Below are 15540 nucleotides of genomic sequence, written 5' to 3'. Positions count from 1 at the left end.
ATCTCAAATGTTAAACTACCATTATCTGCATTAATGCCAGACTCATTTGAGACACTTGGTAACTTGAGGTGGTCATCACTACGTAAATGAAAAACACAATATGAGAGTAAGGTAATTTGCCCTCTAAAACATATATACTTGTCAAGTAATATAGGTGAAGATCCAATTTTGGATCAGTACATGGAGACCTACTGTGAGATGCTTATCAAGTACGAGCAAGAACTCACAAAATCCTTATAGAAGATGTATATGCAGCAACCGGAGAAGTGACATTAAGTTAACGTGTATCATGTAATGACAGGGAAAAGCATATGTATGATAAGGCCTAACTAAACTAACAATGTCCCTATTGTTAAGTTGGATGTCTTTACCCAAATTCAAACTCAAGATCTCAAAATTGTTTGTGTAAATTTCAACGGTCCTTGTAATTTCATCCACGGACAGAAACACTACATCACAACGTCCCACTAGTCAAACAATGAACTTTTTGATAGTTACAATCTACAAAGAGTAATACTAGAAGTATTTACTTGGTCCAAATGGTATTCTTCTAAAAACAAAGATGTCATAAAGACATGCGAATGTTGTCTTTTGTTGATCTTCAGGGGCTATGACTATTTGATTGCATCCTGAATAACCATCCAAGAAATAATAAAACTTTTGCGCTGCCAATCTATCCAACATCTGATCAATGAAATGAAAGGTAAAGGAAAATGATATTTTCTTGTTGCTCTGTTGAGCGTCTTGTAGTCCATACAAATTATGACAGTTCTGGTTGGAACCAATTCATTTTTATTGTTAAATTCACTTTAATAAATATACATCCAAACTTAAATCACTTTATATTCAACTCACTTTTATTCAAAAACAATTTTATAGAATCAATTTTACCATAGAACCAAACATATACTGACTATGAGTTGTTTATTAATTGACGAGTTGTTGTTTTTTTTGCCATATTTTTGTAGATACTTTAAGTAAGAGAATAGTGTTGAAAATTATGCAATTATACGATTAAAGTTAATCTGTATCAATTAAAGTCAAACCATTTGATCTTTAGCCGAACAAATCTTCAAACAAACATCATTTACCTTTTGGCCAAATTTTATATAGCACATTACCCTAAAAAGGGAAATTACATAACGTTCGGTGGAAGTCTAAAAACTTCCAATATCATTTAAATTCGAGGTTTTCTTTCTTTTAACACAATAAACTAACAACTATTTCACAAGGTTACCGAGTAAAACCTTATGACCTTTGTGGTTGGAGAAAGTATTTTCTATTTTCATTTTTAATTATAAAATTGTCCTTTTTTTTTTGAGTTAACAATCAATAAAAAAACTTCACATGTTCAATCTGTATATACACAACATAAGATTTTCAACTCAAATGAGATGAAAATTTTGGTGTAATGAGAATGATTTTGACAAACTTTGTTCAAAAAATATCATCAATATACATTACGGTAAAGACCTTTGGCAGTATGATGATTATGTTTGCTTCACCGAAGAGCAGTAGTTTTGGTTCGAATGACATACATATACACTGCAGCTCTCAGTATAGGAACACAATATAACTTACTGGGTTATCAACACTATTTCAATGGTAATATCTTCCCTTGTTGTGTACACTTTCACAGTTGTTTCTAAACATCCCAGAGGAATATAATGGGTACCAACATTACTACCCATTATATTAATTGTAAAAGTTAAAACAGAGGCTATTTTTCCAAATCAAAAATCTGAATGATGGTGGTATAAATGGAACTCTTCACATTTAAGGCAGGGAATCACCATATTAATGACACAATTACCACATCACAATTTGAATTTAGTTGAGTACATTAAGCTTCACAGATTTTAGAGAAGTGAAATACTTGCATTGTATCCACAATAATGTAATTTTGAATCACAGTATTTATAAAATAAAATAAAATAAATAAATAAAAACTGAAAACTGATGATTTTTAACTATCCAATCCTTTTGAAATGTCCAATTCTTTTTAAAATAAGAAAATCAAGTGTGTCGAATCAAGTCTAACAAGAAGTTGCGCTACATAGCATCAGAAAAAACTTTGGTTCAAGTCGATACTACTACTTACATGGCTGATTGATCATTGGGAATAATTATACAATATCTATAATCTAAATATAACAGTATGCATGGCTGATGAAGTGTCCCTACTGAACTTTGTTGCCGGACTGGAGAATCGAATGCACTTTGCTTTGAAAATGTGCTTCTAGCCTGCAAAAGAATACAAGAATACAAGTAAACACATACATTCTTGATATGAAGAGCAAGTGCATGAAGAAAAATAAACAGAAGGTTGAAGCACCATGCCTTGTAGCACATTTGTAATATATTGTTTCTGGAGAATTATAGGTCCGTGCATTCGAAAACATTCTTTTGACATCCTCAACAAACATCTCAAATGTGACATAATATACCTCTGACTCCACCCTCTTACTCATTGTCTTCAGATCTGTGCTCAAATTAGGAATATGTTATATAGACTTCACACACATGTTATATAATGGATTTAAATGCTCTCATGTACCGATTTCATACAAGAGAATTATGTGGAAGATCTCACCATTGAAAATTAAAAATTTAGTTGCATATTTTTTTAAATGTAAGACACGGTGAATTTTAATGATGAGATCTCTGATATAAACCTTCATGTGAGATTCACACGTGAGAGAATCCAAATCCATGGATTCAAAATAATATCATACCAATAACAGATAGCAAAAGCAGCGAGCATGCTTCTAGACATAGGTTAAGTTAATATGAAATATAAGGATCCTTCTTACCCATTGGATCTTTGATGATTTCATAATAATCAGGAACATCTCGTGCATCAACGGGTTCCTTGAATGGCCAAGCATCAGCGTGATCATGCATCGTCTGCTTAAAAGAAAAATGATTATAATAATTGATTTCTCCAGTATTCTGCTTTCAGACATATTTTAAGGAGGGATTATCCATGAATATGGATTTATGTATCAGTGCTTCTTTGCACTGTTTTCAATTACTTCACTGAAAAAGATCAATGAATGAAAATTTGAGTCGAGGTGCAACATCAAGTAACTTGCCTTTAGAAGTGTACGCATAAATGCAGTTAAATGTTTTAGATTTGTAGCAATGTCGGTAGAACCGCCTAAGGTTCTGAACCGTGAATGACCCCACTGATCAGGAGTCCATCCAGCCTCTCCTGTTATTGGCATTCAACCATTGATTAATTCAAACATTGATCAGGAAATTACCAAACAAAATATGAAAAAGAAAACCATTCATTCATAAGGATGCAATGGGATAATTTTTTCACAACATCCCAGTTGATGAACAAACATATTAGAAAATTGCTGTTGACACATTGCATAAGGCTGTGTCACACATGTAAAATACGTTTTTGCCCCCTCGGCAGTTAACTGCCGAATTATGAAACCGGCTGTAGTTAACTACCTAGGAAAACTTCGGCAGTTAACTACCGAGGAAAATTGAAAACTTCGGCAGTTAACTAGTTAACTGCCGAGGAATCCTCAAACCCCCTTTTTTTTTCTACAAAAACCATTAATTCTTTTTATTCTTTAAACCTAAATTTTCCTTAATTAAATTTAATTCTTTAATCCTTTTAAGGAATTAAACATAATTCTTTTTCATTCATGTGATTTTGTTGCCATAAATGAAGAAATATGGATTTTGTTGCCATTAAATACACGATTCTTTTTATAAAGTTGTTGATTTCATTCATATGATTTTGTTGCCATAAATAAAAAAATATGAGATCCTAGAATTACTACATATTCAATCACGTTTATTAATTAAAAAAATGTTTTTTTTTTTTAAGAATAGAAAAGTGGTTTTATTTGTACAAAAAAAAAAGGTATTATTGATAGAATAATTACAAATATAATTATCTGAAAGAGAGATGAATAATATCTGAAATATTATAATTTGTGAACAACAAAAAAATATCTTAAATATTATAATTAATTACTAATAATTACAAATATAATTATTCTATCATTTGTAACGTTTTTTGTTGTTGCATTTTTTTTATTGAATTATCATTTTAGGTCCATTAACTACCGATTGCAGATATTATTCATCTCTCATATTTCTTCATTTATGGCAACAAAATCACATGAATGAAATCATAAAAAAAATTGTGTTTAATTCCTTAAAAGGATTAAAGAATTAAATTTAATTAAGGAAAATTTAGGTTTAAAGAATAAAAAGAATTAATGGTTTTTGTAAAAAAAAAGGGGGGTTTGAGGATTCCTCGGCAGTTAACTGCCGAAGTTTTCAATTTTCCTCGGTAGTTAACTGCCGAAGTTTTCCTCGGTAGTTAACTGCAGCCGGTTTCATAATTCGGCAGTTAACTGCCGAAGGGGCAAAAACGTATTTTACATGTGTGACACAGCCTTATGCAATGTGTGAACAGCAATTTTCAACATATTATGCTATCTTTATTAGGAGTAGGGGAGCACGGAGAGGAGAGGAGAGGTGACAAAGCTTTTGATTGGAAGTTTTTTGCAGAGGAAAGGGAATGGAAGGGGAAGGACCAAAGGAGGTGAACGTGTTCACACCATCCTTTCTCCTTGAATTTCAGGGTTGAGGAGACATTTTTTTCTTTCAAATTTAATAAAAGGAAAATGGGAAATAACATCCCTCTAATTTTAGTTCCCAAACAAGGTAAAAGAGAGTTCCCCTCCTTTAATGAAACATCCAAACAACAACAAAATAACACCACCTCCCTCCATCCCTTGGCTCATGAAATTCCAAAAATGGCAAAAGTTTCATACATCATAAATAATACCGCCTCCCACTTCCCTTAGCTCAAGAACTTCCAAAAACGGCATTAGTTTCTTACATCATAAATAACAAAACAGAACTCCGTACACAAAATCTATGATGATAATAACACTAGAACTATGAGAAGAATCTATGCTTCTAGACATGGTTAAGTTTAATCAGTAAGATGCGATCAGCATTAAGAATCAAAAAGGTTTGGAACCATTCATAAGGCCTTATAGATGAAAGAGGTCGACATATCATACAAGTAAAAGTTAACTGAACTATAAAAAGAAACGAAAAAGATTGACATGAAACACGCTGTATTGTGAAGACAGGTAATGCATAATCTTTCCCACAGAAACCAAACAAAAAATGTTGATAAGTAGTTACACAGAAATTGGGAATAAAGTACGTACTTAAACCAGGGATGTCTTCAATAATTTTCTTAGGAATACCAGCTTCTTTCTGCATATTGTGTCAATCAGGAGGGGGAAAGTTAATATTCTATAAGCTTTCTAATCAGACTGATGTATGAAAAAGAAGAAAAATGCAGCTTCAACCAAAATAAAAGATGATTCTCTTCTCTATCCTTACTCATTGTTAATGTTAAGGAAGTTAGCATGCTTGGATATTGTAAGTACAGTACAATTGTGCTAATGTCACAAATGCAATATGCATTAAGCTGACAATACAATCCATATTTTACAAAATCACTAGACATGGGGAAAACATCAAATTCTAGACAGGAAATTACAGAAACAAGCAGAATTGAGAGTGCCACATACCTTCTGAAAATCGATTCCAGGATAAACAATGTGACAATTAGACAATTCTCTAATCTTTTCATCTATTGCCTACAATTACAACCAACAATAATAACCAAACATGTCATGATTTATTAAGAGTGGCAAGTAAAAATATTAACTAGTAGAAGCTAAACATCATATAGAAACAAAGATACTGCATTCAAAATATAAAAATGGCTAAAACTTCAACAAGATAACATCATATTTTTTTACAAAATTTAAACTGGCCAACTATACATCATATAGAAACAAAGATAATGCATTCAAAAATATAAAAAAGATCAGACCAGCTACACATGTAAAAACAAAGATAATGCATTCAAAAAAATATGACTGATCAGACCAGACAAGACCGACAAAAAATTCACTCAAAATTGTAAAACAGATTTGAAATAATAGATACAACACAAAAATAACTTAGTTGTTCACAATATTAAAGCAGACCAGGCCAGCTACACATCATAGAGAAAGAAAAAAAAAAGTAATCAATTGACCAGACGGGGAAAATTGGTTATTGGGAAGTTATTGGAGTGGTTATTTGGAGGGAGGCCAAGCTCTCCAATTCTTGGAGAATCAAGACAAAATTCGTGTCCCTGTCAACATCTTTCTTTTTTATAGTATTTTCTGCTGGAACAATTGTGCAGGTGTATGTTTGAATATCTAATTTAGAACTTTTACATCATCTAGGACCTAACACCACCTAAAAGAGCTCACATTCACAGCCTCCCTTCTGACATTCTCGGTCCCCTATCACGAGGAAGTCGCGCCAGAAAAAGCACCATCCTCATCCTCAAATCGTAGAAAAATGATATCTCTCAAGGACATCCTATCAGCTAGGAAGCCCTTTAGGCTTTGTTTGCGAGTTTGGAGGGGAAGGGAGGGGAAGGCTTGGGAAAAAAGGAATGAGCAAGTGGAAGAAATAGAGGAAAATGGGAGGGGAGGGCTTTGGGGGGTTAACTTTTCTTCATAATACAAAACCCTCCTCATTTGGGGGAACTATAAAATTGTATTGGAGAAGGGTTTTGGAGGGTTTATATGAATTCTTCAAATTTAATCTATGTTGTTATAATATTTTTAAAATTAAAAATATAGTAATCATATGCGTTAGTTTATCATTCTCTAAAAAACTACTCTTTTAAAATTTTTGAAAGATTTCTCCATTTTCCCTCAAATTTTCCACCCCTCAAAGCCTTCCCTTCCCCTCCCCTCTAAACTCCCAAACAAAGCCTTAGGATTCGAGTTTTGTGATGTCCTGTACTGCTTTATTGCTCTTGTACTATGGAACTGGGTTCAGAATTGTGCTCTTTTGTTGAATATGTAACAACCAAGTCCATGACCAGGGATAGGGTGAAACATTTTGTTGAACCTTTTGTTACTCCTATTCAAAGCTATAAAAAATTCTTATTCTAATATAATTTGTAATCTTCCTTTCCTATTTATACTTCATATTTGATACTCTCGTTTTGATCTTCAACATTGTACAACAACAACAACAACAACAACCAAGCCTTATCCCACTAAGTGGGGTCGGCTACATGGATCAAATGCCGCCATAATGTTCTATCATAAACCAAATTTGGATCCAACTCATTGACCTCTAAATCTTTTCTAATGGTTTCTCTAATAGTTTTCCTAGGTCTTCCTCTACCTCTTTTAACTTGACTCTCCTCCATTTGATCTACTCTTCTTACCACGGCATCTACGGGTCTTCTCTCTACATGCCCAAACCATCTAAGCCTATTTTCTACCAACTTTTCTACTATAGGTGCTACCCCCACTCTCTCTCTAATGGTGTCATTCCTAATCCTATCTTGTCTAGTCTTACCACTCATCCAACGCAACATCCTCATCTCCGCTACGCTTATTTTACTCTCGTGGGCTCTTAGCCGCCCAACACTCCGTACCATACAACATTGTCGGCCTGACTGCTGTCCGATAGAACTTTCCTTTCAGCTTAAGTGGTACTTTCTTATCGCACAAAACACCTGAGGCTCTTCTCCATTTCAACCACCCGGCTTGAATACGATGATGTACATCAGCTTCTATTTCTCCGTCATTTTGTACTATGGACCCAAGATATCTAAACCGTGTAACTTGGGGTATGATATGATCTCCAACTTTCACCTCCAAGGTAGACCCACTTCTCCTTTTGCTGAAGTTACATTCCATATACTCCGTCTTGCTTCTACTCAGGCGGAAGCCATACGCTTCTAAGGCTTGCCTCCAAGTCTCTAGCCTCCCGTTTAACTCCTCCCTCGACTCACCAAGCAAGACTACATCATCTGCAAAAAGCATACATCTCGGTGCTAACTCTTGGATGTGTTCCGTCAGCACATCCAAAACTAAAGTAAAAAGATAAGGACTTAGGGTTGACCCTTGGTGCAGTCCTATTGTTATGGGAAAATCTACGGTATCCCCATCCTGCGTCCTCACACTAGTCGAAGCCCCCTCATACATATCCTGGATAGCTCGAATATAGGCAATCCTCACCCCTTTCTTCTCCAGGGCTTTCCACAAAATCTCTCTAGGTACTCTATCATACGCCTTCTCCAAATCAATGAAAACTAAGTGTAAGTCTTTTTTATCCGTCCGATATCGCTCCATCACGCGTCGAAGTAAGTAGATCGCTTCCATAGTCGACCTCCCAGGCATAAAACCAAATTGGTTATCCGTAACGTGAGTCTCTTTTCTTAGTCTTCGCTCAATTACCCTTTCCCATAACTTCATGGTATGACTCATTAGCTTAATTCCCATATCTTCAACATTGTAAGGTAAACAATTCTTGTGACAGCAAATTGTTTGATCCAATGTTGTCAAGATCGAGATCCTGCCTAAAGACCAGGAGGAGGTTGCAAGATCGTAAAACATAGGACCTTAATGTGACAGAGATCGTAAGATTTGTAAAAATAACAAACTACATTGAACACACACACACGCACATAACAACAACAGCAGCCAAGCCTTATCCTGCTAAGTGGGGTCGGCTAATATGTGTGTGTGTGCATTGATAATAAGCTTTTTCAGAGTTCATAATAAGTCCTGGTTCAATTGGCAAAAATGCCGAAATTTCTAGGCCGGACGCTGTGGCAAGGGTTTGAACCCCGGCTCCTCCACTTGTGTGTGTGAGTTTCCAATGGCTATTACCATTTCATCTATCTACCAAAAAAAACAAATAAGCTTCTTCTGAGATTTAACATTACGATTTAATGTATTAGTTATTTTCAATTATAATCCTGTCTTTTTATTAAAATAAAATTTATCTAAAACATTTTAGATGGGTGATATGATATGACCCTGTTTTAACAATGCAAATTAAAACTAAATTAAAAATATATATATTATCTTACCTGTCTTTGACGACGGATCATAGTTGATAAATCAGTGTAAGGAAGCTTTGGATCAATCTTACATTCCATGAGAATTCCCCCATCATAATCCTTTATGTAACTGAAATGACAAGTAAATATAATGAATTTTCATAGACTGTAAACGAGAATACATCCATTTAACTAAATAGTGCATCATGAAATTTTTATTTAATAGAAATCATAATCATAATCTAAACAAAGTTACTAGAAATCCCTGCAATTGTACTTTAAAACCCCACACCCTCAACAACTAAATGAAGTTATATAATAGCAAAATCTAAGTTCAAAATTTTCAGTTCACTTAATAGACACAGCACAGCATCTATAGTAAAATCATGAAATGAATGTGTGGGAAGTGCTTCTCATAGATATCAGACAACAAAATTGAGTATAAGCATACCCATGCCATCGATCTTTCTCCAAGTGAATCTCTTTAGTAAATCCCTGAAAATACAATCAAACAACATTGCAAGTTTGTAAAATGTAAAACAGTATCCGGTTAATTCAACATAAGGTTTTTTTGGCACAGAACCGCTTCCAAATTTAAAAAATAATTTCTAGAGTACCAAAAGATTAAATGAAATAGAAAGAACAAGATATGGATCCTATATGACTGCTACCATGCAGTGAAATTATGCTTCTGTGGCTACCAAATTCCTGACAAACTTAACCAGGAAATATACTGGTCGTTGTGAAAGTTCTTCGCGAATAAACTAATATTGATAGCCTCCACCAAGAAGCAAAAAAGAAGGTTCGTAACAGATAATTCTACTATTATTTTCCAGAATTAGGGCAGAAGGAACCCATTACATACTTTCTATTTTCTAATGCCAGCTAGTAAAATCCAGATGTATCTCTATTGGAATTTACCAAGCCATCAAGAACCACGAAGAAAATTTGTCAGACAAAATCTCTTATCAGACAGAAAAATGGTTTTTTTATCCCAAATTAGGTATTTTTCAACATCATCCTATACTATATTTTAGTTGTACATTTTCAAACAATTTCCCAAATTATTGCTCCTTTAGCCACATCATCCTTTTACTCCATAATAGCAATACATATTGATGCACCATACTATTATACTATTAGCATTTAGCACAACCCAACTAGGATGTGATGCTCCAGAGCGTGGTTAGCGGCTTGGCGCAATAAACATTGCACCTACACATGTTAGAAATATGCATATTACTTTTAGGCATATGCTAACAAGTGCCAAGGGCACATATTAAGGAGTCAAAGATAGAGATATTATTTTGGAAGTTGTGTATTTAATTCTTTAAAAGTTTAAAATTGTTCTGTTCAACACATATTCCAAGATAATATTTCTATATTTAGCTCATTAACATGTGCCTTTAGGACACTTGTTAGCAAGATCCTTACTTTTATTGTTTTTCCTGCCATGTGAACTGCTGCAACTCATGTAGCAAAAAGATTAATATTTAGGGAAATTGTTCATAATATATGTATGACTTGGTCAGAAAGCAAAACATTTATCTAACTACTGATATCAATAGATACCCAGATGATAATGATCATAAATATTGACAACCAAACCTGTTTGATGAAATATCCAACAGCATTATTGTCGGCATATGTGAGAAAATGTGTCAGCCCATCTACATCACGAGCATACTGTTTTAAGTGATTCATCAATCTGGTACCATACCCTTTTACTTGCTCATCAGCCGTAATTGCACAAAAGGCTATCTCACCAAACCTCTGGCTATCAACCATAGTGCACAACAGTATTAATAAATTAAACCATGGCACAATCCTTACAAGTAAAATTTTTTTAGTCGGGGGTGGGGAGGAGAAATTATAGAAAAAATAAGCAGGCAGGAGACGAAATTAATGGGGGAAAACAAGCACAACATATATTTAGAGCTTGGGTATTTCCCGTCAAATTATTAATCAAACTGAATCCCAGACTGTTAACTTATATGGACCTTGAGAAGCATTTTTATCATGTGCAACGAAAGTACAACTGTACAAATAAGACAATATAACAGCTAAAACAGACAACAGTTGACCTTTTTAATAACCTGTGATAATGACTACTATTACTGTAAACATTTTGTTCTCGGTTATTGATATTAGAACAATAACAATAACAATATAACGACATAAATATAGATATAAAAGGGTAACCCGGTGCACTAGAGCTCCCGCATATGCAGGGTCCGGGAAGGGGTCCCACCATTTGGTGTATTGTACGCAGCCTTACCCTGTTTTACACAAGAGGCTGTTTCCAGGACTTGAACCCGTGACCTTTCAGTCACATGACAACTAGAACCTGAAAGGTAGATAAAAACATAGAGACGAATTATTACCTTGCATATGGACGATATGTAATGCCTCCAACAACGTGATTACGCCTTATAACCATTACAGACTTATGGCTCCTACAAATTTACCATAAAAAGGTTTCATAATTAAAGACAAAATGAGGAAAAATTCCAGAGTAGCAGAGGAAAAAAAAAAAAATAATATCTAGGATGCAGTTCATATTCAATAAATTGACTAGTTTCCGAACTAATCCTGCATGCAAAATAGAACTTTTATGAGAAATATCTCAAGTATCAAATAGAGATATCCCTTACAAATCAAACTTTAATCTTTAATAAAATAATGGAGATGATATTGATGTAAGACCGAGAAGCAACAGTGGTCCTCTTGGCAGAATGAAGAGTACTCCTGGTATGGCACGTTGGTAAACCTATGGTGCTCCTCCGTATCAAGTTTCAAATACTCTTTGAACTTTGAAGCAGCAACAGATACAGTATTATTACTCATGCCACAAGTATGAATTACGTAAAGTAACTTGTAAAAATACCAAGCTATTCTGTATAGATAGTTTCATGTCTTTCACTTCTATTCCTAGTTTCTTATTGCTTGGTATGGCTGCAAAATCTTTGGGAAACCATAAAAACAACAGGAAAAAACTTTATACACTTCCACTTCGCAATTAATTAGAACTGTATCTGCTAGTTTTTTCTACATAGAAATTATGGGATCCTAGTTTAGATGGGTAGAGAAAGGGAGGAGAGAATTATAGTAAAATAAGTTTCCCAGTTGTTACTAATGAAGAAAATTTACATTCCAAACTAAAATGCATTGGTCAACATTATTATATTTGATATACAAATAGTATAAGACATGCTTTTTAATAAGGTTTTGTGGGGCAGAGCAACTGGGAGTTGTTTTTGCCTTGAATGGAGAAATAATTTTACACCAAATATGTATCATACCCAGACTAATTTAAGCACCGTGTGAGTAAGAAAGTATGATGAGTACTTAAAAAGATTGTGGGAATTACCTATCCATAACAAGCCGGACAATGTACTCCTTGGGCATATTGGGAAGTTGTCTAGCAAATATATTCTTCAATCCTATCAACCTATGGAGCAAAGCAAATAACAATAGCAAGAATGGAACAATATCAGTAATGATTATTTGGCCCACTAAAAAATTGTCTTGAGTTTTAACTAACAAAAGAATGTAGCAGACTAAAATGGATGCAATGGGGGTAAGCAGGTGCCTTGGCCTAATATAAGTTCATGTTGCATAGATTCTAGCACTAATTCGTAACTGTAACTAAAAAAATGTAGTCATTAGGTTAATGAGTATGTATTTTTATTTATTTTTTGTGAATGGCTAATAGGTATTATGTTACAGGTTATATGGTCTACTGAAAAATACTCACATAAATTAGGAGTATGCTCGGAGTATCATTATGCACAGCCTAAACTTTGAAAACGGTATGATACATTCATATTTCAAACCACTAATTTTTAATATCTTAACTTTAAGAATAAATATCATTTCAATCCTTAAAATATATACTTCGCATCACATTGGTCTGCTATTTATTGACATCAAACAGACCCTACAAGTCAATGGAGACCATCACATTGGTTCTTCAAATTCCACTGAATTGATCTCTCAATGGTAAAACAATGATATTATTTTCCATTCTATTCAGTAACAAATTTGATCTCTCCTATAAAAAAGAGCATAAATATACTATCGATTACATCTTTAAATTGCTGGAAATATAAGTTTACTCTCACTTTTATACTTGCCCTCCCCAAAAGTTAATTGTTTGATCCATTCCCACTTACTAGCAATCATGTAAATATTATATGCATAAATGTTAATAAGAAGATCAGTAGTGTAAGCAGGGAAGCATAAATGTTATACCAAACCATATGCTGGTCAACTCCATCATTTGACAGACATGTAAATTTGAGTTTTCCAGTTTCTTCCTGAAAAAGACAATACAATCTCAATCATTACACCTATCACCTCAAAGCTCAAACTAGTTTGTAATAATTTATATAAAACTATGGGCCTGGTTAGATAAACAGCTTATTGTACAAGTGCTTATCATGGTAAGCGTTATGTATAACCTTACGGAAGTTATTGTTGTTGCAAATGATATAATAAAGTTAAATTGTTTTGTAAATGCTATAAGCTGTTTTCATAAGCAATCTTGGAGAACTTATGAAAATAAGCTGAAAAAAGTTTATGAAAAATGTCATAAGGTGTTTTCAAAAATTCTCCCAAACAGTCTCGCAATGAATCTCAAATAAGTTAATCCAAACAGTTCCTAACAACTTTAAGTAAACTGTCATTAACAAGCAATTAAAAACTCTTATGAAATTTACAAATTCTCAAACAAAAATTACAAATAACTATGAAATTTTGAGTTTTCGAAACAAATTCTCAAACAAAATTTACACAAGTAACTACGAAACTTTATCGAGAATTGAAATTAAGTTAAAGAAGATAAAATTGAAGAGTTAATTACCTCTTTCTTGAGACTCTCTTCCCTGGCACTATAAGCACCACTAGTCTGCAAATTTTCAGTGAATATCTTCGTCGCATCCTCCTTAACCACAATGCCGGGAACAGAACCACCACCAGCACCGGCACCGGTGACAGGAGGTCCAGCATCTTTAGCTCCATCAGATTGTTCGATCTTAACAGTTGAATTTTCACTTTTGATCTTCGTATTGCGAGGAGCGGAAGGAGCATTGTTAAGCCTAGCAGCAGTGAAATTCCGCATGGAGGAACCGTTGTCATTATCGTACTCATCTTCGTCGTCGTCGACAACTGCATCTTCGGAGTCATCATCGGAATCAGAGTCGTTTCCGCGAGCCGAGATGCTTTCGAGGTCGTCATTGGAGGTTAAGGCGCCGTCGCGTGTGTCGGCGGATAAGGAAGAAGGAGGGAACGGTGGCGCGTGATCTTCGGAGACGAGTTTGCGTTTGTGGATGGATGAGGTGGCGGAAGCGGAGGCGGAGTGGGATGGAGAAGCGGATTGGGAACTCCGGGAACGGAGTGGTCCTCCGCCGTGTGATTCCATCTTAGGGTTTTACTCTCTTTCACTTCAATTGCTTCCGACGGTGCGTGCTATTTTGTGTATCGAACCTTCAATGTCAACGTCTAGTAGTATAAAATAAACGGGAAAAAAAAATGTCAAACAATTCAAGTTTTTTTTTGTCAAATCTTATTCAAACTTTTAAATGAGTACATCAATTTTATTTGATTTTTCCGTCGCTATATATAAACACCCTTTTATTAGGTGTAAAGGGTGCTTACATATAGTCAACTGTGTCACTTAATACGAGATGGAGGGAGTAAGATTTTTGAAAAACAATTTTTTTTTGACATCTTGAAAAACAAAAATATTAAACCTAAACTTATAATATGATTTTCTAAAATTTTTTAAAATATCAACTTCCTTGAACCAAACCAATTTGTTCTTCTTTCATTTATTTGGTTCAGAATTCTTTGGAATAAATTGTAAAACTAAACATAATCAAACAAATTACTTTTTTTGGTTCGGATTTTTTTTTCTCTCAAAAATCAAACTAAATCAATTTGTTACACCCTTAGACACACCCCATTCCTCCTTTTTCCTAAGTTCTCAAAAGTCAACTCTGAGACCCTAAAAAAAGCAAATCATAGAACTCTTCTCAAACCCTTGGTTTTTCATCAAAACCACATCTAAAACATCGCTTTTCACAAATCAAGAAGTTATAAGCAAAATGTGGGTTCTCTTTTACTCTCAATTTTTGCTTTTAGTTAGTTTCTTTTTCGTATTTGTTTTGTATGAATTGTAGAATTCGAATAACGTTTGTGACACGTCTAGATTGTAAAACTCAAGCGCCTCGCAAACTATATCTTTTTCCTTAATGGAGAGACATGCTCAAGATGTTGATTGTAATTACAACAATGGTCTCTCTTAGTCAAGAGAAGCAAACAAAAAGTAGAGCCAAAAGAGGCAAGATTTCTCATGCTCAAGCAGAGTCGCACCCTCTGGCCTCAGGCAAAGCAACATGCTAGTTACCTTTGAAATGTGACAAAATAGTCAAAACTTACTTCACAGATGTTGATGTGTTATAGGAAAATGAAGCAATGTTGGAAAAGAAATGAAAAGAGAAGAGAATGTGAAGAGAAATAAAAGAGGAGAGAAATAAAGAGTATATTTTTGAAAAATTAATTTTAGAATTATTAAAGGTTATTACTAGAAAAAATCATGAACGTATGGCGTATGC

At 34.2% G+C, this 15540-nt stretch overlaps 1 protein-coding gene across 1 annotated transcript; it reads right to left on the bottom strand.

Moving 5' to 3' along the window:
* Nucleotides 1–1963: 1963 nt before the first annotated feature.
* HAG1 (histone acetyltransferase of the GNAT family 1) lies at nt 1964–14405 on the bottom strand. The gene is made up of 13 exons (XM_085730416.1): nt 13788–14405; nt 13178–13242; nt 12294–12374; nt 11308–11379; nt 10532–10700; nt 9375–9418; nt 8954–9053; nt 5586–5654; nt 5217–5265; nt 3096–3214; nt 2814–2907; nt 2336–2482; nt 1964–2239 (listed from the first exon to the last, which is right to left on the bottom strand). The coding sequence occupies exons 1-13, from the start codon at nt 14343–14345 to the stop codon at nt 2181–2183; spliced, it is 1626 nt and encodes a 541-aa protein (XP_085586542.1). The 5' UTR covers nt 14346–14405; the 3' UTR covers nt 1964–2180.
* Between the last annotated feature and the right edge of the window lie 1135 nt (nt 14406–15540).

The sequence above is a fragment of the Medicago sativa genome, chromosome 7 (genome assembly GCF_051527215.1).
Source record: "Medicago sativa cultivar Bolivia chromosome 7, Bolivia_mono, whole genome shotgun sequence".
NCBI lineage: Eukaryota > Viridiplantae > Streptophyta > Magnoliopsida > Fabales > Fabaceae > Medicago > Medicago sativa.
This window is presented reverse-complemented; position numbering and strand designations above follow the sequence as displayed.